Source organism: Pinus tabuliformis, chromosome 1_2, assembly GCF_031772625.1.
Source record: "Pinus tabuliformis cultivar Carrire ecotype Pingquan chromosome 1_2, CPIR1, whole genome shotgun sequence".
Classification (NCBI taxonomy): Eukaryota; Viridiplantae; Streptophyta; class Pinopsida; order Pinales; family Pinaceae; genus Pinus; species Pinus tabuliformis.
This window is the reverse complement of record NC_142298.1, coordinates 94433698-94461463: the sequence shown is the minus strand read 5'-3', so window position 1 is coordinate 94461463 and position 27766 is coordinate 94433698. Positions and strand designations below refer to the sequence as shown.

Sequence of the window (27766 nt, the reverse complement as noted above, 5' to 3'; positions counted from 1 at the left end):
TTAGTGTAGTAAAGGTGTTTTCACATCCACTACTTCAGAAGCAGGAGGTGGGTGCTGATTTTCTTCTCCTTCTGCTGCTATGGCTATATTTGCTTCTTCGTCAGAAGATATTTTGATCTGGGTAGCATCGTCTTGGCCTTTGCCCCATAGGAAAACGTAGAGACCAATGAATATAAGAATCGCACCCATCAAACTATTCCAGTGCAGGAAAATCAAGCATTTCAGTTAATTAATTTTGTAAATTTGTAGGTAGAATGGGAGAAGAAATAATAAATTTAATGTAAATTGTTAGGGTACTTCTGGTAAACTTGATTTATTCGAGTTATAAGTAGTTTTCTAGCTCCAATCTATGCTTTCGCCCATGATATTCCTGTGGAATATAACCTATTTAAAAACCAAAAGCCTCCATGTTAATTTCTTTCACTTATGGAGTCTTTTTGCTTTTAAACAGGCTATATTCCACATGAATACCATAGACAAAATTATGGGTTCTCATGAACCCCAAAATAGCTGATAACTTTACCTAATCAAATTTACTTGAACCACTCTAACATAAATTGAAGACTTAAGAATATACTATATTCCATATGAATACCATGGAAAAAACCATAGATTCTCATTAGCCCAAAAACAACTAATAACTTTATCTAATCAAATTTAAGTTTACCTGAACCAATCTAACACAAATTGAATATTGGAGTATATAACAAACCATTGAATTGAATATTTGAGAATATAACAAACCACCCACCTTGCTAGACGCAGCGTGTCTCCCACAACTATAGATGATAAAATTACTGAGCACACGATAGACACTGGGATCAATACTGTAACGAATATTGGCCCTCGTTTCTGTAAACACCATAATTGTAATGGAAATGCCATTGCATTGAATATGATTCCCTGCCAAATTGAATTAATCTTCCACAAATCAGCTTAACCACCTAACGAAAATTTAAGTTATTCATGGCTGGGAAAATTGAGGAAGAACATCATTCATGTATGTAGACTTACTGCAACGAACACAGTCAAAATCTTAGCCCTATCCAGTATCCATGATGTTGGAATGATGCCCCTGTCAAGAATGGTTATTAGGAGAGCAGTTTGGATGGAGCCTAGAATGGCAGTAATTGATGTAAGGGATAGTGTGGCTGGAAAATTCTTCAATGTCTCAACCTGCACATGAAATTATAATCATACATTTGATTGGGTGGGGATCTTTGAAACTTCTAAATAAAGAAAAGGGTTATAATTGGGTATCAATTTAATATGCAAGGTGGTAGGGAGACCTGCAATATCATGGTAGTGGATAACATTATCACTGTTGAGATAAGGTAAATACACCGTCTAATCTGGTTTCCTGAATCTCCCTCGTGTAGAATGGTTTCCACTAGGTGTACTGTATTAGTGTTGGAAGCTGATGTTGAATGTCCCCACAGAGGCCAGAGTTGGGCTAGAGTAGGACCTTGAAGGAAACTCATTGCCATTGCTCCACCCACACAAATTACAGTTCCCAGAATTTTGGCTCTGTTGCGAATACACATAACGTCTACTTTCTCCATCCTACACATTTGACACTCACATTAGATTCTGGTCATAATAAATCTAAATGATATAATCAACTCCAAATGAAAGCATCAAATAGGTGAGCAATTATAAGCTCAAAATAATTTGTTGACCATTAGTAACCTAAATCAAAATAAATTGTTCAGAGTTTCATTTCATTAACCTAAATGAAAGAATCTCCTCCAAATTTCAACTATGTGAATAGTTATAATCTCCTTCCAGTTTAAACAGTTATAAGATAAACAATAGAAAATCTTTTAGCTTTTTAATAACTTCAACTACATGTAACTTCAATCATTAACATTCACTACCAAAATACAAACGATTTATATTTCATTAACCACACATTCAAAGTGAGTGTTGAGTTCCTGATTAACCACACATTCATGTAAACAATTCATATTTGATTAACCACACATTCAAAGCACATTCATGCAACCACACATTCAAATGATTAACAACACATTCAAAGTGAGTGTTGAGTTCCTGATTAACCACACATTCATGCAAATGATTCATATCTGATTAACCACACATTCAAAGCACATTCATGCAAACGATTCATATTTGATTAACCACACATTCAAAGAACATTCATGCTAATTAACCACACATTCAAAGCACATTCATGCAAATGATTCATCACTCAATGCAGAGTTAAGGTTTATAGCCACTCACTTATGGATCAAAAGCATGATCAATTAGTAAACTCTTAGCTGTTGGATGTAAAATATAGGATTCAAGTCTATTCTACATGTTAATGGGTATTTCTATCAATCCAATACATAGATGATGTTTATAAACACCACTAATGGATCAAAAGTAGCTACATATGCCAAGGGGAATCAAGTGCCATATATTTCAACTCAAAATCTTTGATCAACAAACTTTGTATTTTAGAGCTTTTCAACTGCAACTAGGAAAAGCTGTTGTAGTAGAAAATATTTCCCCTCATTATATTTGGTGACTCACTACATCATAAAGAGCAAACTCCATTGGTGTTGCAGGGCTTCAAATCTAAGGAAAAGAGTCAGACAAATGAGCAAATGATTTGGACAATAGATCTGCGGATCCCATGCTTTCATCCATAATGATTTAATTTCTGCATCACTAAATTTGTAATGAAAGAAACTCAAATTTGTATCAACATTCTGGAGATAAGCCCATTTGATCTGCAAGTCATTCATTGTGCTCTCAAACAATTTGTAGTTGCGAGAGAAGAGGAAGAGGAAACAACAAAGTGGTTGAAGGATTTAGGGGATCTTAACACTGATCTGATGGATTAGGCGAGGGAAGAGGCAATGGCTAACTTCACCTGCCCTCTTTTGGGGATGTTCCTCCTCGAATGAATATCAGTAGTTGTAGGCATCTTGGTATTTATGTTTTGGACTGAATTCAATGGATTAAGCGGTTAAAGAAGAAAACAGGTAGTGAATACTTGAAATATTGAATGAACGAAGTGCAAAAGCAAGGGAAAGAGGGTTTAGAGAAATGAGATGATAATGAGTATTTGGGCCTTTTCTAGACTTTACCATACTCTGCTAACTAGCACACCCTTCACATGCTAGGCTGCATTACAAATAAGTCAGAGTGTAGAGGATAAATTGAGGAAGTAGCCTGCAAGCCCTTAGTGATTCTTTTTAGCTCTAATTATTCCGTTCATGAAATAAACTATCATAGATTTAGATTTATTAACACTGAGAATATAATTCAATGACATTGAATATTGACCTTATTTTATTTAATAATCATGGACATCTTTCCCAGGCTTGCTATAGAGCAGCTACCTTTTCTGTGTACAATGTTAAAGAAAATGCAGATTACTTTGCAAAAACACTCAAATTGCATGAATTTTAATTCACAAAAGACCAAAACCTCTGTTATTTTAGTAGTAAGTTCAATCCAAGTAAAACCCATATTTATTACCAAACCAACCTGGGCTATAATTAGCACAAAATCACCTGAGGGTTTAGGGAATCTGAATTTGATGTCACACTTGGGTTTGAATGGGCTTGTAATAATGTCTATATATTCAATGCACCTTTATGTACAATCTAGATTCCATACATCATTACATAGGCACATTCCTATAAAAGATTTCATATCTCATTTCCCCTCCAAACTTTAGACTGCGCCTTGTTTCTCTCCCTTGTAACTTCATTTCCATTCATTCCAATTTCATTTTAACACAACTCACATGCAAAATATTACAAATAAATTTCCACATTTAATTTACATATTACAAATCCTAACAAAATATACATTTTGCAGGTTCATTACTGCTTCTTCAGCTCTTAGCTGCCTCCAACAAATTTCGATGCAACTTCAAATATGGAATGACAACCACAATGTTCTTCAGAATATTGTATTTCTTCTCTAACCTCTTCCGTTACAATTTACTACTTGCATTTTCCAACTGAAACTTGAAAAATGATGTTTCAAGATGAAATACCATTTTGATAGTTTATGTCTTTACAACCAATTCATTATCAATGGGTTTTAACATATTTAAAAAAAAAATCAATTTATTTTAGTGAATATAATACATGTTTTAAGTATATCTTGATATTAAGTAAATTTTTCATTTAAATAATGATTTCTTAAATAACCCTATCCAAATCGATATGGATACCCAGTTGTTGTTCACCTGGATTCATTTGTTTACCTTCACTTTCAACTAGGCAATCTTTATCCAGTTACAAATGTGTTTAAACAACTTCAATGGCTATTTATGACTATTTTTATTCCATTTTATACCCACTTTAACCCCCGAATAGGGTTTTAGGCATGGCTTCCTCAATTGAAACTCATTATCATCGACCTGTTCACCTGGATTCATTTATTTACCTTCGCCTTCAACTAGGAAATCTTTATCCAGATACAAAGGTGTTTAAACAACTTCAATGGCTATTTATGACTATTTTTATTCCATTTTATAGCCACTTTAACCCCCGAATAGGGTTTTAGGCATGGCTTCCTCAACTAAAACTCATTATCATCGACCCTTGCTTTCAAAAATGCCCATTCACATTTCAATATTCCTCCACGCTGTATGCCTTACGACGTTTACATTAGGTGCAAATGCTAGTTTTATTAAAAAATATTTTTTCAATAGAAATAATTAAAACCCATATTGAAGTCATTGATTTTGTTTGTAATAAAATTATATTTATATTTATGTAATAAAATTACTTAAAAATTTATATAAAAGAATAAAAAAAATAAAAGAAATTACTTAAAGGAAATAGTATTTTTCAATTTGTACAAGAACGTGATGTTTTGTTATTTTATTATTTAGCAATCTGAAAAACCCCTAAAACAAAACACTGGATTTCTATAAATTAAATAACTTAAAATCATGTTTTTAAAAATTTGTGCGTTGTTCCGCTGGGGTTCTCCCGGGTTCTCCGATCAGGGCTTCAAACTTCCAACTAATTGAATGGTTTCATCTAACGGGCAGGGCTTATGTTTTGTTATTTAGCAATCTGAAAAAACCCTAAAACTATAAATTAAATAACTTAAAATCATGTTTTTAAAAATTTGTACGTTGTTCCGCCGGGGTTCTCCCGGTTCTCCGATCAGGGCTTCAAACTTCCAACTAATTGAATGGTTTCACCGAACGGGCGGGGCTTACTAAGCACTAGTAAATAACCTCTTTCCCACCTTCCTTCGACGACATCAGGCGTGCAGTTAGACTCGTGAGCCATTCATTTGACATTTTTCGTACATGCATTATGTTACAGAATATATCAGTGTGATTTTATTATTTTACATTTAAAGTATAACTTGTCTATTAATTTTATTTTATTTTTAAATTATAGTCCATTAAATATTAGAAATAAAACTGCCTCTGTTGACTTCTTTCTCGCACTCCTTCCAACGCTCGGAGTATGAATTTTCTTTCCACACTCTCTATGACCCCTTCCCGTGGGGAGTGACTTGTTTGGGGTCATTGATCATATAAATATATAATGATGCCATATTGCTTATTGAAGGTTTTTTTAATTGATCGTAAAGTATTTAGGGGTCTTTGGCATCAATGTGATACGAAACTTATTAAGAGTAATTGTGCACAAAGGAAGGGGTTATAGGCTCTCTAACATTGTCAAAGTAGGAAAACAAACTCTTATATTTTTGAATTTTCTTGCATGGAAGTGTTTATCCTTGAACCATAATGAGTTTGCTTTTTTGTTTTTTGTTTGTTTTTTTTTTCTTGAACCAACATGAGTCTTTTTAGGATTTTTTTTATAGATCTTCATGTAAGATATAAGTGTGGTGAGTAGGTTTTGTGCACTGGAAATGTGTCTAGATGCTTAAACATGGACAACAAGTTAAATAAGGACCTTATGCTCTAATTAAAACTTCTTAAACTTGTGCACTCTGAATAAAACCTACACACAATGGTATAAACCCTTGCTATGTGATCTTCTCTTTTATAGTTCGATATTAGTACCATTAGGATGTTTTAGCCAACATATCTAGGTGTGGAGACCTTAACCATAATTGTGATGGTGTAACAATATCCTACAACCTTTAACAGGAATGGAAACAATAAACTTGAACCCTAAACATTGCTTTTCAAGCTGAATTTCCATAAAAAACACTAATAGAGGTTAAAGTGCCTTGATATGGTCACGATATGGTCAAAGTGGGGAGCCCAAGCCCTAGATAAAATATAATTATCAAAGGAATCCAATTCCAAATACAACATCTCATACCACCACAACTAATTTTTAAGCTTTTAGCTAGTTTGTATTGCTTAAGGGTCATGAATGATGCCTCAATCCATCATAGATGAGTTCTCAAGGGGATCTTTAGCCTTCAAGTGGGGATATGGGCATCAACAAGATTTTATGAGCACTAGGTATGGGTCTTGGGTCCTTAGACGAGATCAAGAGAGGGAACCCACTCCTCAGATCATAATGGATGCTTCTAATCATATAGGTCGATTAATGACATCTTGAACCACAACAGAGGACCTTTCCAAGGTATTCTTGGTATCTAAATGGGGATAGGCATCATTATGTATTTTTTAAAATTATGAGTCTATTTACCCTACATATGGTTTAGGGAACAAACCCAAGATTTAGGCCATAAAGGAAGCTTATGGTATTTTTTGGCCAAGAATGACACCTTGAACCACCACAAATGACCTAGTGAGGGCATCTTTTTCCTCTAAATGAGCATACAGGTATCACTACAATTTTTATCAACAAGTATGATAATTGAGAGCTTGGATATGGAGAAGGGAGGAAACTTCAACATTAGTTGCTAAAGGAAGCTTCTAGCCATTGAAGGCTGGGAAGGATGCCTCGAACAAAGGCACATCACCTCTTGAGGGTTTTTCATGACGTATGGACAAGAATGTTGGTACTATTATGTTGTTTTCAGTAATAGATGTGTGTCCTAGGGCCCTAGAAATGATATAGGACATAACGCCATGCCTTGGGTCCTAAATAAAGATTCGAGGAATCCAATTTCATGAACAATGCCTCAAAGAACCATCCATTACCTCTAGACGATATCCTTGGCCTCCAAGAAAGGATGTGAGTTGCCTCAGAAGGTTCATTAGGTATGTGTCTTAAGAACTTGGTATAGTTGAGGTGTTTGTCTCAAGCTCGAGCACCATGCAAAAAATCTAAAATCCATTATATGAGACCCCTCTAGGCAACCCTTCATGTTAAAGATGAACAACTAGAATATTATGAGGTCTTGGGAAACATGGGTGGGTACGTAGTCTATGAGCATAGTTTCAAGATGAAAACAACATCCCTTGGGCCTCAACCTAACATTTTACACTCGAGAAATAAAGAAGTCCTCAAATATCTACATCTAAGCTCTATTCGTTAATGATCTTCAAGAAGGGTGCTATATGCACCATCATTATATAAATTATTCTTAAGGAGTGTCTAGAGGTCTAAATAAGTTTAAATGAGGATACTAATGGTATTTCCCCCTAAAGGATGCTTATTATCCTCAAAATCCATGAACAATACCTACCACTTATAAATATTCTATGTCTATAGTAATAAACACATCATTAAACAAGCACAAAAGAAAATTGTATGACATTTTTAACCCACTAGAGGGATATAAGAAATATGATTAAAAAAAATTCCTTAAATGAGAATGTATCTTATGCCTAAACCAAAAAACATTCTTGGGGAAATTGATAGCAATGTTTTGCATTTGAGTGGGATATGCATGTCATAACTTAGTTTTCTACACTACAAATGAGCTTCAAAGTGTAAACATGGTAAGGATGTGAATAAGCGACCTTATCCCTAGATGAACCCTATACAGATTAACCCTTAGGCCCTAAACATTACTTTTTTGTCTCAATTACCATGAACACAACTTATTTGTGGTCTTTGGCATGATACTGAGGTAATTAGGATATTTTGTACATCAAGTAAGGTTTGCAGGGATTTGAACATGTTTAAGGTAGGAAGAAAAGCACCTCGAGACACTTCTAAATCTTGTTGGGTTTAAGTACCTTGAATGAGTCCTTAAACCAAAACATGACTCCTATGTAGGCTTCTTTTGTAGGACTCTGATTTTAATATGAGTATAGCGAGTAGGGTTTGTGCTCTAGAAATGGTTCTAATATTCCCAAACATGGACGAGGTTGTAAACAACGTCCTTAATCCCTACTTGAATCTTACTAATATTAGTCACTAAGAATAGAACTTAAACATAATGATATGATACCTCACTAAGGTTATTTTCCCTTATATTTGGATATGGGTGCCATTTAAATGTTTCAAGAAACACAATTGGGTATGAAGACCTTGACCAGTGTAATTGTAAGGAAAAAACATCCTAAGGCCCTTAACATAGGTCAAGGAAGGGAGGCAATTACCTTTTTCCATAAATGTAGCTTCTGAAGCTCTAGTTCCATGAGTAACACCAAAAAGGGTTAAGTTCCCTAATATAGATGAAGAGGGGAGTCTAAGCCTTCGCTAAAGTACAAATATTTTATGAATATTGTATCACCCCCTTGGAACTATTCTTGGGCCCCAAAAGGTGCTACTTTGTCTTACACTAACCTACATAGTCCTATCATGGAAATGGGGTCTTAGAAATTCCGCATTACTCAACTTTCTTAAAAATAGAAACTAATGCCACCATCGCATCCAACTCAATGAGATCCTTTTGGAAATATAAATTTTATCATGATACAAGCTACAGATCATAAGTTATGTCCATTTGAAATTTGACAATTTAACCCTTGGTAAGTTAGTGGAGCACTACCCCATGGCACCCACATGACACTTGTGTGAAACCCATGTGGTACCCACATAACACCCATCTGGTGGCCAGATGGAAAATCGATGTAATCTGGCATACCCCTGTGGCACATGCTGAGTCATATGTTGCGCTACCACTAGAAAAGCCCCTCCTTTGCTATGTGGCCACATTATAATCCATATATCTCGCCCATGGACCGCCTAACACAAAGAACACTTTCCAAAGGCCCAAGGTGAGATAAAGATCTTGACGTTAATTGATAGAGATCTTCTCATCTCAAGTCATGTCAACCTCGACCCTTGCCTACCTTTTCACAATGTGACATGGGTACTCTGATGGCCAAGACCCTGAGGTCTTGAGTTGTAGTTATTTCCCTCAACCATTAGTAAAATTCACGTCTATCTCACCATATCTCCTCGCAGCTCCATGGAGAACACCTCAAGGTCCCGACATGACATGAATTTGAGGTGAAATTACGCTTTCCATATGGAATCCTCCAAGGGTACCACATGTCACTCATTGTTGGGCCATTTGGGACTCCAATATGGTTATTTGTACCTACCACGTAGTAGGCTCCCCGCACGCCATGTATCCCCTTGACTACACATAACTCTATGATGAGCACCAGTATTGCAGCAAGAATGTTGCAACTCCCGGGGCTACCAACTTTACTTTATCAACCCAGGGTTTGTAAAAGCTTGGAGGTGACAGTGTTCTATACACAATAAGATGCGATGGGGCCACTCTTTGTCACTACTAAGCTCGCAATAGACCACTATGGTTTCTCAGACCAACCTTCTATTGGTTTAGAAGAAGCTTGATTACCAATGAGGAAAGGGGAAATTTGCACTATTGAAATATTGTCTACTATTGTAAGGAAAGACTGAAATAAAATGCTTAAACACACTACTCATCTAACTAATTTATAAGAGCCTTTTCTTCAAAATAATGCTAAGTTAACATGTGTGTAATCCTACTGTCCTAGGCATGCAATCTGAAATAAACAAACACTTTATCGCTGTGCATGTAAATGAGTAAAATAACCTTTTTTCCTTTTTGTCCATTTTTGCGTGAAAAATATGAATGCTAAGTCCAATTGCTGATGTGGCAGGTGGGTTAGAGATGGTGGTGAAGGGTCATATGGCTTGGGAGGAAAGCAAGGGTCCTCTCCTATCTTCCTAGATGCTTTTTACACAATTGGGCCTCAAAAAAGACCACTACAGGCCATCCTATAGGATGTCCTAATGCTTCCTACAGGATGTCCTAATGCTCCTACAGGATCCCTTGTATTCCTACAGGATCTGGCCGAGAGAAAGAGGAGTGATTTGGAAGGTGGTATAGGGTTTAGGGAAGGTGAATGGTGGGAGAAATAAGGCAAGGGAGTGGCTAGGACTTCTTCAAAGCTCAAAATAGAGTTTGTAAGATGGTTGGATTTTCTCAACAACCGTGGAAAGTTGTTCTTATGGAATGATGAATTGGTTGAGGGACTTAGTGGCTTTTGGTATTCATGGATGGATTAGGTTAGGATGGGGTTGCTTGCCATGAGATCTCCCCGCACAATTGAAACTCCTGCACTGCATCAATCACTGGCATTTATCCATGAATCATGTCAAATAAGAAAGCTTTTCAATCAACTTAAGAAAAAAAAAATCATTATCTAGTTGCCTAGTTCATGCATGGGAGTACTTGCAGAGTAATGTGAAACATTATGAGATCTAATACAAGCCTGAAGTTATTAGAAACGACAATTGAATCCTATTCTTGAAAATTGACAAAATATTAGCCTAAGTAGAAGAAAACCCTAAATTCCATAAGAAATCTGAATTCTGTCTTTTTGGGGCTGCATAGGAGTTCTTTCCTCAAACCATGGTACCTGAAGGGAGGAGTGAGGCCAAACCTACCTATTATCATCTTTTTGGTCTTCCTCTATCTTTCTAAGCTACTACTACAACAATGCACAAATGGAAGAAAACTAATCAAATTCACAACCGCTTGCAATGTAATAATGCTAAAACCAATTCAACCATTAATCTATGGAATCAACTAAGCATATAAGTACAAGAAGATGAGCTTTTTCTACTAGGATTGAGTCCTAACCCAAGAGATTTAGCCCTCTGAGTCAACTCAGTGTTGGATGAAAGAAATTCTCATTCTCATTATCATATCGGAAAAATTACATAACAAAGTTTTCCACAAGTCTTGAACTCAAAAAGGCTTAGTGCTCTTACATAAAATATCTAAATCCTAATGAGGCTCTAGGCTTCCTTAGTTATCCAACTGAAGTCTCCAACGACTTCCTTAAATCTAGGGAGGCTTGGCTCCCAAACGCAACATGAACTGGCACTTAACTGTCACTAGCTCGACTGCCTTTTGATCTTCATGACTTGGCTGCTTGCAACTCAGAGCTAGTGTGATTTGATGGAGGAATAAATTCGAATGAGTGAGGATTAAATGAGGAGGATCTATCTCCTACAATCTATCCTCCTTGTCTCATTCGATTTTCTACGCTTAATTAGCCAAAATTTCCATGATTTGCTCTCAAAAACCTGCAATCAATGCACATTAGACCACTAGTCATAACATCTTACTTTTACTCATCTCATTAAGCAAAATATGATTAAAATATTTAAAGAATTATGAGAAGTGTTGATTTTAATAAGCTTGGAGGTGTATTAAGGTCCATATAGTTACCCAATGATGAGGATCATCATCACCTCCCTATTGAAAGTGTTCCTCATCCTCTGAGCAACTCAATCTATATCCATGTCCTTCATTGCTCTGGTGGCCTACTTGACATCCCATGCTTCTGTTGTAGTTTCTTCTTCCTGTGAATAAAATCTTGTCTTCCTCTCTACCTCTTTCCACTGCTTTCTTTCTTCCTCTTATTTCCTTCCTTCCAACATTCCTAAGAGCAGTGGTGGACTGAGTCTCAAGCCAATCCAATTGACTTTGAGTCTTTGTAGAGCTTGCTTGTACATGGGTGTTTTGTTTAGTGCCTCTCTCATTCTCTGAGGAGAATGGCATTCTATGATTTTTAGGATGTAGGGAAAGGTGTTCCATCTCCTTTGGAAAGCTTGCATGATGTCATCTCCTAACAACCTGAACACGTCTTCAAAGTGTGTGATTGCTTGCTCTTGGGGAGCAAGGTACCTAGGTGCAAGCTTAGGATCATTTGCAATTAGGTTGTGGGTGCTGATGACAACCGTTTGGTTAGATTGCTCAGCTCTCATCATGAGTGGCTATGTCTCTTCTCTTGCCATTACCTTCTTCATCTTTGTAGCTCTTTCCTCCTCATGATTCATCCATGATGCTAAGGCCATCAATTGCAGGTCCCCTAGTTTTGAATTTTGGTCCCACACATTCAAATCTATCAAGGCCAAGTTGTGTAGGTCAAGCTCAAACATTTTTTCTCTATCTTCTAGGGTGATTTGATCACAGAGATCAATGAATTGCCTCTAGTCTTGGAAGGGGATAATGCCTCTATGTCCTAAAGTCTTAATTTGGAATTGTAGCCATTGTTCCTTAAGATACAATTCATAAGACTTTGTTGGCATCCTGCACTGTATTGCCTCTAAGGATAAACGGGCCATAGTTTCCAATTGGCTTTCACTTTCTTGTAACTATCCTCTTAGCCATGCATTCTTTGCTCCCAACTGAGCTTTCATCATTTCCTCTTTGTCCCTTATGCTGCTCAGTTCTCTGCCCATCTCCTTTACTTTCTCCTCCATGTGGCCTACATCCTCCATTCCTTTCGATTTGGCAATTTGCATCCTCCTATGTGTTCTTTCCCTTTCTTTTTAATCTCAAAGAATAAGGGGATGGAAAATTTATGTGGGATCACCCTACCCCCTTCAATGAACCTGTAGTAAGAGTCGAGGTTGGGTTGAGGACTAGGTTCTCTCAATTCTTGGTCTTCATTCTTTGTTTCTTGCCGAGTGATACCTTCTTGGTCCATTTTATGAGTTTCATGTAGGTTTAGGAGAGTTTCCTGTCGGATGGCCTCTACTTCCTATATGTCCTTCTGTGTCTCATGTAGGAGACCTTTTCCCTTTTATGAGGGAGACCTTGTGATAGGCCTCCTAACATAGATGATGGTAGATTTGGGAGAGGCTTGTCTTGATGACCCTTCTCCTTGATTTTTCTCAAGAGGAGCTATCTTCTCTTGCTACTTTGGTGATTCTTCAATGACAATAGGAATTTTGGTGGGTGTTTGAGGTCTTCCTTGCCTGATCCTTGTGATTTTTCTTCTCCTAAAGTACAATGGGGTTTGTCTTTGTCTCTTCCCTTTTGAATTGATTGGTGTACATAGGGCAGTAAGAGTAGCTGCTGCCACTTTCTCAGTGGGTTCTGAGGATTCCCTTGGTGATTCTTCCCCTTCTTTTCTTGAACTGTAGACCTCTATTCTTCTTTCTATTCTATTTCCCCTTTTCCATTTCCCTTCTCATCCTTGTCTTTCTCTTCCTCTTCTTCCTCCAGTTCCTCACTCTGTCCATCTATTTCTTATTTGTTTCTTCTTCTGTCTCTTCTTCATTTTCTTCCTACTTTTCTTCCTCTTTTTCCTCCTCTGTTTCCTCTTCATCGCTCTCACTAATTGTGGGTATTTTTTCATATTCAAGAGATTTTATTTCTCCCTCTGCCTGCATGTCTCTGAAAGTTTTCCATGTAATATGGAGTCTTAGGTTTTGGAGAGCATCTTCTAGGATAAGTTTGATTAACCCATGATGGGCTAGCTGTTGATGTTTTCCTTCTTGCACTTTGATGCTCATATCTATCATTGATTGAAGAAGAAAGTAGGGTATGCTTAGTCTATTTTGAGGAGGTGTGTCTGCTCCAAACCTCAGTTCTTGGAGAATCCTGAAATGGTATCCATACACCACACTATATCTCCCTTCACATGATATATATTTAATGAGGTGGTAGCTAACTTCATTCCAAGGGTATGGAAGGATTTCTCTTCTAACCCCATTTTTGTCCTCCATTGCCTCCTCCCCTTCCAAAAATAATTTCTTCTTTGCAAGGGTGTTGTTACCCTTATCTTCTTTTCTCCAAGGCAACCCTAAAGGAAGTGTGGTGATTTTGCTTATGACTTCAGGGGTGATTTCTACTGAGAGGCCTTTCACCACAACAGTGGCATGGGTCCTAGTGAGGGGTATGAGTGAGATAGAAAAGTCTCTGTCCACGTCATCATCGTATCCTCTCATTATTTCAAAGAAACCCATCCAATTGTGCCTTGTGAAAATTTCTACTATAGGACGGCGCTGATGAATTCTTATAGCGTTTGTGGGTTTCCTCTTGTTAAAACCGCTTGTCATTTTTCCCTTGGTAATTGTGGAGGCTTGTATGGGTATAATTCTAGAATTCTAGTGGGTGAGACATTTAAATGATAACTCTGCAATATAATTACCCTAGACTTCAACTTCCTTAACCAAATGTAGGATTTTTTCTTTATTTTTAACTGGAAAAGATGGTAAGGTATAGCTCCTACCTCTTGGTGACTATCTGATGAGGAAAACCTTGATCTTTCCTCCCTAAAGCCCATTGATAATCCTATAAATGATTGTTATGCATCGTGTAGGTCTCCCTGTAGGATCCTGTAAGTTTTCTTATAGGATCCTATAGGTGCTCCTGCGCTAAAAAATTCTCATTGCCTCTCCTGTAGATACTATTCAAGAGGCCGAGAGCAACCTTGTTTCGATGAATCCTCGAGATTGCGAATGCTTCCTTTGCATGGAAATTAATTTTTTATTTCCTCATATGGGTGATCGTGTGGGATGGTGTGCTATCTACCTAAGTACGAGCACCCACTTTTGGACCATTGGTCCAACTATCACTCCATCATTAATCCTTACCTCGTAATCATCTCCCACTTCGATCATCCTTAATTTAACCATTTTTGGCCTTACCTCCTTTTTTCTCTGATTTGACTACTGCCACATGTGGAGTGGTCTAACTATTTCCTCCTCGTCGACTAGCCAAAGGTGGCCAAGTTAACTGGAAACCTTTGCTTATAAAACCAACTCTTGCATAATCCTACATTTTTTATCATATTGTGCTAATGAGAGAGCATAAGAAAGATGACATACCTATGGGTAAGATGCTTTGATGCTGCTGCTTGTTGAAGAATGATGTCCCTGTGCTTTGTATTTGGTGCATATTTTTTGTATTGGCCTCTTTTGATGCTTATTTCCTTTGATGTGCAGGTACTGGAGAGTGATGTTGATAATCCTGCTACTGTTGTTGAGCTTTGGAGGAGCTTCCTTGACACTGGGATCCCTATGCTGAAGATGACTGCAACCATGTGAAATTTTCTTTTATGGGATAGGTTGCTACAGGATTTCCAACAGGAAACATACATAATGTTCTGTAGGTGCCTCTCCCATAAACTTTCATTCTTTTCTTTACTTCTGAAACATAAGGATTGTTGTCATGGGTAGAGAAGGGGTCTAGTGATTGATAGGTGAGAGGTATAGCATTCAGGTATTGTCCCTTTGTCCTCTGTTCTCAACCTCTTTTATTTGTTTCTTTTTTATTCTTTGAAAACTGTAATCTTTTTGAAATTGAATTATTGGATGAATGGAGGGGTAACATAGTGGTGAGAAGCATGGTGATGAGGTGGTGGAGAAAACATTTTATTTTTTGACATAGGTTGGTCATCCCCTTGCTCTAGGGTCACTTTTCTTGGGATTCCCAAGCCACAGTAATTCCTACAGGAAACTTGTTACACAACATTTTGTCATTGTCCCCATACTCCCCATTCCTTGATCCTGGAGGACCTCTACAGTGAACCCTACATGCTTTCCCTTCATGAAGAAACTCTCATTGTGTCCCCCTTCATGAGCAGAACAATTCCATTTTTCAGCATTTCCCTAAAATCTTTTGTTTTTCCCAGTTTACAAGACCAACTCTATGTCCCTTGTCCTCCTTGCTCCGATATGAAGGGATTAAAACTATCCCTAGTGTCGACTGAAGTGACTGAGCTTTGTTCTAGTCATGCCAATCCTCTTATGGAAAGTTTTTTAAATATGGAGCTGAAGCTTCCAGCTCTAGAAGCTTCGTAGCGAATGTCTGGTAAATGGTTTGGCCGGATGGGGTCAAGGATGTCAGTTTGGGGTCTTGTCCCCTATAAGGATGGAAGTACCTCAAGAGGTGAGACCTTCCCTCACGAGAAGAGGATCCAACTCCCATCCATTCATGCTATATAAACCTCCATTTTTCCCAAGCACAAGCTAGTGTTAATGTTGTGTGCTAGTGCTAATTAAGTTTGGAGTAAACAACAAGCTATTCATAGTTGTAGCTCTCCAGTTGTGTGAGGGAGAATTGTGAATTTGGTTTAGTGTGAACCCTAAAGGGAAGAGCCTTAAATCTATCATTGTTGAGGCAATCATGGAATGCTAACGGAAGTGTGTGGGAACCTGGTTTTCTCGGAGGAGAACAACAACGTCAAGGAAATGGTTGTAATCTGTTCTTGATTCAATATATATGCAACTATCAATTGATTTCCTACATAATGTTGCATATTACATGTTTATGGCTTAATGTTTCTTGACTTGTTAAGTATGTTGAATTACAATTTATCTATTATCACGGTTGTTGTTTGTTGTTGTTTACTTGTTTTAGGTGTTTGAAGAAGGAAACGAGAGATAGCTAGAGCGAGCAAGCAAGGTCATCATCAAACGGGATAAGCGTACTAAGAGGTAGGCCCTCTTAATTGGTTCTAACCTAAGGAAATCTTCCATAGAATGTATCGGTTGTGGCTAGACCCATTATCAGGCTAGAGGAATTGTTTGTGTCCGCACTCATAATTTTACTTCACCACAAATTGGTGACTCCGCTGGGGATCCAATCCTTCTGTTTGTTTGCTTGGAATTTCATGGTTTTGTGTGAACTTTTCTAGTTCCACTTTTTCCCTTTGGTTCTGTTTGTTTTCCTTTTCTTACTGGTCTGAGTTTGAAATTCATAGTAGCAAGTCTGGTCCCAACTTCAATTTGTTTTTATTTTTTTTCTTGGCTTCCTCGCTCAGCGTGCTTAATTCCTGACAGTCATGCCGATCAACATGATATGATTAGAAACAGTCACGTAGACCCCCTTCTGGCACTTGTTGTGAGTTAGGAAGTTGCGCCGATGCCTATAAGTGAAGATTAGGGTTTGCCCCAAATCTTGGCCAGTGTGTTTTTCTCTCATGATTTCGACCCTATAAGGCTTTTAGACTGTCTTCTCCCTGACTAGAAAGTTGCTTTTCATTTGGTTTGTTTTCTTGTTGATTTTTCATATTTCCACTTGATTTATTGGGCCACTGGATGGTTAGTGGAACTAGGGAATCTAGATTGTCATCCATTCATATGATTGCAAACTTAGTGAGTCGAGTTGTTGGTACATTTACTCCTTGCATTTCGTTTGCGGTCCTACTACGACTTTGACCTCCATTACACAAGTTCGAAAAGTTTTCGTTTGCTTGTCTAAACATTTATTTTTCGACATGGATCACATTGCTTGTCTTGTTTTTTGTAAAGTCGGCGTTTCATTAGTTTGGAAGAGATTATCTTTTAGTGTTTTCATCTGCTTGAAGAGCTAATTGTCTCGAAAACGTTTTCATTGAAGTGTTGTATCAGAAAAATTCGTTTCGTCATTTCATGAAAAGTATAAAATTCTAGTTTTTTGCAATAGTATGCTATGGTAGTTAGCATCATTGAGGACTAGGATTGCATTGGCATTTGAAAAGAGAAAATAATTTTGTTTGTTGTTGAAAGGAGTTCTAGAAATGTACTTGTCAGGAAATTAGGAATTGGAATGTATTTTTCATTAGTTTATTTTCTCAAAAAGTGAAGTAGTGAAAGATCATTTTTCTTTTAGTTGCTTGTTGTTTGCATTTGATTGTGTGTTTTATACCCTCTCCAGTGTAGACAATTCATTGAATTGAAGGGGTCTTGTCTCATTTAGTTGCATTTAGGGTTTTTCGAGTCACATAGCTAAGGCCTGAAAACTGAGACATAACTAAAGATAAACTTTAAAATGAACTCAATTAACCTAAGGCACATTTGAAATCTAATGATCACATCTAGAAGGTCTAGGCTAGAGACATGTTCCGACGTCTTTAAACCTAGCAGCTGTCATTAGCTTCAGCACTAGACAACACTAGTACGGATTTATGCTCCCTGTACCGTTGAGTATATAACGGGAGACCCCTCTAGGCTGCAATCCTTTATCCATAGGAAGGTGAGTCATCCACCTTGCAAACGTGATACACCGAACACGACATTCAGGGAGATTTCCTATTTGTACTTCTCAGTTCACCGAGAGGTATTCTTTAGCTCACATTTTCCTGGTAATCCTTTTTACCTAGACCATCCAGAGTATTCATTTGATCTTTGTGACGCATTAAACTTAAAATATCATTCGAGCGCTTGTCCTTTCGAGCTCGTTTCAATCGAAAGTGATAGAGTCATCTTTGTTTCTTTCTCGACTCTTAAAACATGAAAGAGCACCAGTCTATTTATGCGTCTTAGTAAATTAATTGCCCACAATATTATAACATCCTGTTAGTATTTTCTAGATCAAATCATGAGCTTCCCTTAAAGAACATTTTAAAGCCTTGAAGTTTCTCTCTCTCTTTTCAGACCTGTTAACTAAGACTAGGTCATCATGGTTGAACCATTTGGTTCACCTAGTTCCTCTTCCTCTCCTCCGTCTGAAAGATTGCCTAGGGAGTCGTTTCCTGAATTACCAGAGTCACTCGAGGACCAAGGTTTTGAACTCGAAATTGTTCTGAGCATTCAACCTTTGTCATCTCATCCTCCACCTACATCAGATGCTGGGCCACCTGCTGATTTTGGCCTGGAATCTCCAAACAATCTTGTTCAAACTCATGAGAGTTCGCCGACCACTGATGATCATCTTCAACTGGTTATCTAGCCTCCGAATCCTTTGTTCGAACCCGTTGTGATATCACTGCAGCATCTGTACAGTCCGTACGATTAGTCGAGTGTTCCTTTGGAATTATCCCTTCGTACCTCTTCGGTCATTTGTTCCCAGTTATGGAACCTGAAGGTGATGCTCCAGTCACCTCTCTAGATGAGTCAAAAGTTTCTACTCCACATGTTGTCGAGGAGGAATAACATCCTTTTCCTCTTGAAGTTTTCCCCTATACAAGGAGAATTCCCTTCAGTGTACAGCGGGAATTTCCGCCTAATTATGTATCCTTGGCACAATTGGTTTCAAGTACACCTAGTGCCTCATCGCTTTGCATAACCTATTTGGGTGTGTGGCGCCATGTCTACTACAGGTCCGTTCATTGTGAACTCGACCTCCCAACAGGCCGTTACCTAGGTCCTGGTGCAGCCCACCCTTTCGAACCCTCTTGTATCATCCGTCCCAGTTACCCGTCCGGTTCAACCGGTGGTCCCTGTTAGTTCCTCAATCCCTCTGGTCAGTGTCCAAGATTTTCCACGGCATGGGGGGCAGAATCTGAATGTTTCTGTGATGTCAGGTGCCACCAAGATGAGTAGCTCAGAGGCTCACATGCTTGGTATGAACTAGCCTTCTTCTAGGGTTATTCAAACCCTGCTGGTCCTACTGGATCGAGCAATGTCCAGTACCAACAGGTTCAAAATCTCGTTGGTCCATTTGGGTCAAGCAATTTCCAGTATCAGTAGCCTTATGAGGCTCATGTTCGGTACCAAACTCCTTACGTTCCATATGGTTCTCAAGGAATGGTCAATCTGTATTACGTCATTCAGTCTAGGTAGTACGTTCAACCTGGCTCATCCACCTTCCAGGGTGGCTATGGCCAGATCCAGTTCGAAAATTTTCTAGCCACTGTTCAAATACCCTTGCAACAACAAGGACAGCCTCTGCAGCAACAAGGGCAACCTTTGTTGTAGCAAGTGCCATCCACGCAATAACAAGTGAAAATGATCCCGTAGTAAGGTCAATTGCAACAACCGTAGGGGCAGCCCTCACAACAGTTGCAACAAATCGTGCAGCAATATATGCAGTATGCTTCGCAGACCTCCTAGCCTATGTCTTCATAGGGCCAACCTCTATAGCCCCAGGGACAACTTTTGCAGCCGCAAGGCCAACCCTTGTAGCAGCAGAACCAACCCGGACAATAGCAACCCTTATATACATATGAATGGCATCAACCCTTGCAAGGACAAGGCCAGTGTCAAGTCCTACAACAGAAGGCCCAAAATCCTAATGTCCTAGGTCAATAGGTCCATAATCCTTTTGTTCAAGTGTAGCAGGTACAAAATCCTAATGTCCTAGGTCAACAGGTCCAGAATCCTTTTGGCTAAGGGCAACAAGTGTACAATCCTTATGCCTAAGGGCAACAGGTCCAAAACCCTCTTGTTTAGGGGCAACAGGGTCACAACCCATATGTTCAGGGACAATAGGTACAATACCCATATGTCCAAGGTCAATAGGCTCAATAGCCTCTTAACCCGTATGTTTCGTATCAACAACCTATCACTGGACAGTTCCAAGGTATTCAAGGTCAAAATCCTCCTTATGGCCAAGGTAACCCACAATGGGGGTAGAATCAAATTCCATATGGCCAAAATCCATATCAACAGGGATGGGCTCCTCCAGTTGGACGCGCTTACCGACCTCCAATGAATTTTAATACTCAATTTCCATTCTTGGCCACACTAGAGTTTCTAGATGTGTCTCGCCTTACGAATGATCCAATTCTTCATTCACCATACTGGCCTCTAGTTCCGTCCAAGATCCCGAGCGATTGTCCTAAGTTTGATGGGAAAGAAAAAGAAGATCCTCAAGCCCACGTGATGACATATCACCTCTAGTGCTCTTCGAATTCTTACGTTGACGATTCTATTCGTCTCTGTCATTTCCAATGAACCCTCATAGGTGTTGTAGCCAAGTGGTACATCAAGCTTCCTCGAAGTAATTACCATGACTTTAACTCTTTAGCCATGGCTTTCCTCACGCATTTCCAGCTGCCGGTTCGCTATGAAACTAGAACCTATTTTCTCACATCGCTTAAGCAAGATACTGCGACACACATCTCCAATCACATCCATGAATGGAGAAGTAAACACCACCTGATCAAATTCGAGATTGATAATTAGTTTCTCACCAAATGGTTCACTAAGTCATTCGTGGTTCCAATTGCTCACGATATAACTATGGGTGGGTGCGTTACTGAAGAACAAGCCATTCCTCGTGCCTAATACATAGATCTAGTTTACTCTTAGTTTGTCACTTTGTATGAGTTATTACCCGATGCTCTGTGACCATCATCTGATCCCATGGCATTAAAGTCACACGCTACACCCCTTGTTGATGGAGTCATTGGTTCAGTGTCCCAAACCCCTACTAAATCTTCTTCCAAATAGAAGTCGGTCTCAAACACTGCCTCCAATAGTTCCTCAGAGAATCCACCTAGCCCTGGTAAAACCTCAGAGGTCCACACTGTCCTGTCTACCACAATGGACAAATCCTTGAAAGGTAAGAAGCAAGGAAAAGGAAAGGGTAAAGACGATGCCCCAAAACAGGGTCCTCCTAAGTCGTCTGCTGGTGATTCTTCACAACGGAAGCCTAAGTATCCATGCCTCTTTTGCGAGGAGGATCAATATACCAGGGATTTTCCTCGATGATCTAAAGTGAGTCGTTTAGTCAAAGGGACCTCAGCTGTCCTAAAAGATCCATTTCCGTCTCAGCAAACCCAAATGGTAGACCAGCCTCAATCATTTGCTTCCTCAGGATCTCAAGTGTTCACGATGAGTACACCTATTAATGTTGCTACTAGATCAAAATATTACCAAACTCCTACTCCGACCGTTGGGAAAGAGAAAGAGGCCACCCCTTCTTCTTCTGCCTCGAGTTTTGGCCCTCTTCATATCGAGCGCCCTAACCCTGATTCCGTTATACGACCACCCTCTCGAGGTGTGCTAAGAAAATCCTCGTACAATCCCAATGCTTGAGCTGCTTAGCAATATAATATTGTTGAGGATTTGGCTCAGGCGTCGTCATCTATGTCAGCTCTCAAGGTGCTCCAAAGCTACCTATCATAGTGGAAATATTTGCTGTCAGCTATTGGGGGTATTGATCCTACCGATTCCAATTTGATATGTTTTGATCTAGAGAACCATGTTCTGCACCTGCCTCATCAGATTTCCTTTCTCATTCAGGTAATCATCAATGAGAAGACCATCCACAGGACTGTCATCAATGAAGGTGCTTCCACCTGCATCATGTCAATCGCATGCTGGAAGGCCATTGGTTCTCCTGCTTTGAACCAATCCCTGAACACTTTGGAAGCTTTCGATGGGCGCGATTCATGACCCTTCGGTGTCTTACCTAACCTTGCCATTACTCTGGAGGGCAAGACAGTACAAGTCGAGGTAGAGATTGTTGATGCTAATCTCAATTATAATCTTCTACTCGGCTGAAGCTGGACCCATGCCATGCATGTTGTAGCCTCCTCCCTATTCCACATGATTCGTTTTCCCCATCAAGGGAAGATTGTCACTGTCGACCAGCTGTCCTTCTTTGCCTCTTCCTCTTCGGATGGCAATTTTCTATACATCAATCACACTGGTGCTCCCTATGAGAGTGTGGGGGCAAGTCTTTTTAAAGATTATGTGTTGATGGGAATTTTTCCACTCCCACCTCCTCATGTTGCCTCTGTGAACATGATCTCTGTCAAATCTGACCCTTGGGTCATACCTTCACCAGATCTTGTTGATACCTAGGGCAAGGTTATGCCACTTAGTCCTACTGAAATCAATTACATGGAGATTGTTTCGGCCTCAAGTTCTGCATCCTCTAATTCTCTTGTTTCGAGAACATCTCTCGATACGTATTCTCAATCCCCATGGTTTGGTGCTTTCAAATCTCTTGATCCCTTAGCCAAGACTTTTCTTGCTGATGAAGGTATCATGGAGGTGATGTCTCTCAAGGAACCACCTTCGCACGATTCTCATCATCGTTCCTCGTTCCTAGCCTGGCTGATGGTCACGTCTACCGGTCTCGAAGAGTTATCTTCTCCATTTCCTTCCCTCCTGCTTCCGCCACCGATCATGACTCATGACATATGGTCGGAATGAAATTTGCATAATATTACCCAAACAATACCGTTTGATATTTCTATCAAGCCTGGTATCATTGAACATGTCCATATTGGGGTAACTTGTTCTTCGGATGAGATCAAGACCTATACTTGTCTGCTTCAAGAATTTTGTGATGTGTTTGTGTGGTCCTATGAAGAAATTCCTGGCATTGATCTTAGCATTGTTGTGCACGAAATACCAACTTATCTTCACGTGAAGCCCGTTCGCCAACGACTCCACCCATTGCACCCTAAGAAGGCCGCCGCTATCAACGGTGAAGTTGAAAAACTTCTCAAAGTTGGATTCATCTATCTGATCCCTCTTACAGATTGGGTGTCAAATATTGTCCTAGTGAGGAAAAAAAAGCATGATCCGCATTTGTGTTGATTATCATGATCTCAATCGTGCCTATCCTAAGGATAACTACCCCACTCCCTTCATTGATCAGATCATTGAGGAATGTGCTGGGAGAGAAATGTTGTACTTTATGGACGGTTTTTCTTGTTACATCCAGATTAAAATTGCACCGACCGATCAAGAAAAGACAAATTTTATCTGTCCATGGGGTACGTTCACGTACAAAAATCTCCCTTTTGGCCTCAATAATGTTGGAGATACGTTTCAGCGGGAAATGTCCTATGCGTTTCATGATATTCGCAACATCGTCCAACCTTACTTGGATGACCTTCCCACTCATTCTCGTAAGCACCAAGATCACCATGACCATCTTCAGAAGATTTTCCTTCACTATAGACACTACATCATTCATTTAAACCCACAAAAACGTGTTTTCTGCGTAGAATCTAGACGACTCCTCGGATTTAACGTTTCCAAGGATGGTATTTGCCTTGATCTGCTTAAATTCGAGGCCATTGTAAATTTATCCCCTCCGTATTCATTGCACCAACTCTAGAGCCTACAAGGAAAGGAAAATTTCCTCCGTCGTTTCATACCCAATTATGCTGGGCTAGCTATAGGATTTAACCGGTTATGCAAACAAGGAACGCCCTTTGTCTAGGATGAGGTTGCCCAAAAGTCTTTTGATGACCTTAAGCCCGTCCTCATAAATTCTCCTTTGCTGCATCCCCTGGATTATCATCGAGAATACTTCCTTTACCTAGCTATAGCCCCTAGCACCATTGCTATGGTCTTGGTTCAAGACGATGATGAAGGCCACGAACATGTTATCTACTACCTTAGTTGTAATCTCCTCGACACCGAAACATGTTATGCTCATGTCAAGAAGTTGTCTTTGGCTGCCGTCCAGGCTGTTCAATGCTTTGGGCACTACATCTTCTTACACGCTACTACTATGATTTATGAATGCAACCCCATGACCTACATCCTGACTCGTCAGTTGATGGGGGAAAAGTATTCTAAATGGATTTTCATCCTGTAAGAATTCAATTTGGTATTTACTACTGCCAAATATAAGAAGTCACTAGTTTTCGCCGAGTTGATTTGTTCCCTTCCTTCTACGTCTCTCCCTATTGGTGCAGATGAACAACTACCAGACGAGACTCTTTTCCTGATCAGCAGCCTTGACCCATAGTACGGTGATATCATCGTGTATCTCCAGACGTCCATGTTCTAGTCCACGTTGACTAAGGATGATCGCCGATGGATTCGACATCACTCCCAACCCTACCGTATTATTGGCGATACTTTATACCATGTTGGTGTCAATTCATTTCTTCGCCGATGTCTTACTCTCGAGGAGGTTGAGAGAATTCTCAATGAATGCCATTCCAAGGCTCGTGGCAGTCATATGTTTGGCTATGCTACCTCTCAAAAAATCCTTCGCGCTGGTTATTTATGGTCATTCATTTTTAAGGACTACATCCTTACTATTTGCATGTGCCATGAATGCCAAATTTACCAACGCAAGATGCACACCCCACCCGCTCACCTACGCCACGTCATTACCGTTGGTCCTTTTTCCAAATGGGGCATCGACCATATGGCGTGTAACCCTCATTCGGCTAGGGGGCATGGTTATATTATTTTTGTTGTAGATTATTTCACCAAATGGGCTGAAGCGATGCCTACATACTCTATAGATAGTAAAACAACGACTCAATTCCTTTTCAATCATGTTATTTCCAGGTTCGACATACCTCAAGCCATTTTCACAGACCATGGCTCCCATTTCAGAGATTACATGATGGCTGAGCTGACCTTCGCACTGGGTTTTCACCACGATGGTTCAACCTCGTATTACCCTTAAGACAACGGCCAGGTTGAAGCTGTGAACAAGGTTTTGGTTACAATGCTTTAGTGTACTATTCGGATGCACAAGTCAAATTGGCATCTCATGCTCTTTTCAGCTCTGTGGGCTTACCTAACCTCGACCAAAGACACAACTGGTTTCACACCATTCCAACTTGTCTACGGTCTGGAAGCAACAATTCCGATTGAATGCAAGATTCCTTCACTCAAGCTAGCTATGGAACTTCTCCCTGAAACATCACCTCAGGAAGAGCACCTCTTATATTTAGAAAGACTGGATGAGACTCGTTGTCTCGCTGATCTAGTTATCGAAGCACAAAAGAAATGAGTCAAGTCCCATTTCAATTAGTCGATCTCCCGCCACGCGTTCTCTGAGGGTGATTTGGTTTTACTATACGACCAAGCTAATGATATGCCAGGGGCAGGCAAGTTCGAGCCCATGTGGCATGGGCCCTACATTGTGAAATGTGTTTTGCAAAAAGGGGCCTATGAGCTTATTGATTATGAAGGCAATCCTCTGGACAAGCCTCGAAATGGGATTTACCTCAAGAAGTACTATGCTTAGGTCATCTTGCATGGTTACTTGTGTACATTAGTGTGTCATTCATTTTTGTGCAGTGTTAGTTTTCAAACAACTTTCCTGTTTACTATGTTTTCCCTGATTTGCAGATGTCTGTGACTCCCCACATCGGTTTCGCTAATGGTGCTTGTTGTAGTACCCTCATGATGAGTTGATTAATCTTCAAGGTATCTATATAGGTCGTACAACTAACAACATTGCTAAATACAGTGTGGTCATCGAACTGTTGTTAGAAGGCATTTATCTTGACATTCGAGATTTGGTTGTCAACCTAGATTCACAACTTGTCGTCCTTCAACTCAACGGGAAATATTCCATCAGAAACCCTCAGATATTGAGAATTTATCTCTGTATTCGTCTACTGGAAAGCAATTTTGATTACATTACATATCATCATATTCCTAGATGCGTGAATACATTGACAGATGCATTAGCTAACAATGTGTTGGATAGACATTTACGAAACATGTGAAAAAATAAAATAAATCATTTGTACCATAGTAAGCAAGAAAATACAACATATATATATATATATATATATATATATATATATATATATATATATATATATATATGGTGATAATGTTTGTTACATTAGAACCCCAAAAAATAATATGTATGTCCAAAATAAAATTGGTGGCTCGCAGGCCTCATATATCCGTGGAACGTAGGCCTCAAAAATGTAAAATGTTGGACCTAGGAACTAATCAACATGGTGATTGAGGTAGCATGACACGGTTTGCACAACATGAGTCAGCAATCGGGGGATCTGATCCGATATTCACACCATGTGTCTTTGGTACTGGCAAGGAATGTCTCCCACCCGAGCATACTCTGGGATACCATGAGTCAACCCTTAAAGGTTCCTCGCGATCTCCTCCTCGTTGTCACTCCCCTCCTAGTAAGGAGCGACAACATCAAACTGGTGGGTGATGCACCTAGCTATTGGGGACATCCCAGCAGGATGCTATGGTCCAACATCTGCATTAACAAAACAAAATGTAATAAACACATATATAAAAAAACAATTAAAAAATCACAAAATTGAAAAATTGATTTTTTACCTTCATCGTCAAAATCCTCTCCATCTGGCAGCAGCATGTCCGGATCTCCACGAAAGTCGGTGTGACTGTATATCCTGTCCTCCACGACGATCAACAATCATCGTAGCCATGAAAAGAAGGCAGGCCTGTATGACATGTGCTGGCCCCTAGTGATCCTAGGCATCAAACGACTCCAGTAGGCCATCCGCGGGTTGCGTGGCATGGGAGGATCTACCTTAGTTAACTATTACTGGAACAGTGGCACCCGTTCCAAGAAAAATGTCACTAGTACAGATCCAAAGAAAAATTACTTCAGATTTCCAGCCTTAGCTTTCATCAGCTGGCGTTTTATGTTTATATTCATGGCTTCCACCCAATTGAAGATCGTCGGTGTTGTGCAGTCGATGGCATATAGGAATTTCAACTTGTTAGTATCATGCACTGCCTGGGACCCCACCACTCTGTTGATAGTGAACAGTAGCACTCTCAATGTCATGTCTTAGACCGTGGCAATCTCAATCTAACCACTCTTGGATTTGAGGGCTTCAGGGCAATGTTTGGCAAGCACCATGGATATGATTTCCCCAATCGGTCATGGCCCATATAAGTTTATTGGTTCCCCTCTCCAGGACAGTGCTGTGATGAAATATATGTCTGAAGTTTCTAACTCCAAATCTTGGTCACCGATGATGAATATTTCCCGATTTATATCCCAAATACTAATCAAGTATCGAAGTAGCTTAGGCTGGGCCAGCATCCCTGGTGTGAGAAAGAACTCTAGGAGCCCACAATCCGTCAAGGTGTTAAGGCAATTTGGATCATTCACTGCCCCAGTGTCCACATCTTCGTGCTCAAGTTCTTTCCAGTCTACCATTTTGGACGATTCTTTCCTACAAAAACCATAGATTTAAGTTAATAATCCTTTTTGGCCCATAAAATTTAGATTCCAACAGTGGTTTTGAGGGGAAATTGTTTTTCTTCCCTATTCACGACGCTGATGTGCCTATTTTAAAAACAGTTGTGTCGAC

At 39.5% G+C, this 27766-nt stretch overlaps 1 protein-coding gene across 1 annotated transcript; it reads right to left on the bottom strand.

Annotated features, from left to right (window-relative positions):
• Positions 1-27234, bottom strand: LOC149204621 (WAT1-related protein At2g39510-like). Its single transcript, XM_089397168.1, has 5 exons — positions 27050-27234; positions 1401-1563; positions 1015-1176; positions 752-903; positions 1-193 (listed from the first exon to the last, which is right to left on the bottom strand). Exons 1-5 carry the CDS (start codon positions 27232-27234, stop codon positions 1-3), a joined length of 855 nt encoding a protein of 284 aa, XP_089253294.1.
• Positions 27235-27766: the final 532 nt, after the last annotated feature.

Coding starts and splice junctions, on each gene's coding strand:
- LOC149204621 (XM_089397168.1), bottom strand. CDS start 27,234: ATGACATTGAGAGTGCTACTGTTCACTATCAACAGAGTGGTGGGGTCC. Junction 1,177..1,400: donor CAGCTTCCAACACTAATACA/GTACACCTAGTG, acceptor TTTCATGTGCAG/GTTGAGACATTGAAGAATTT. Junction 194..751: donor GACACGCTGCGTCTAGCAAG/GTGGGTGGTTTG, acceptor GCACTGGAATAG/TTTGATGGGTGCGATTCTTA.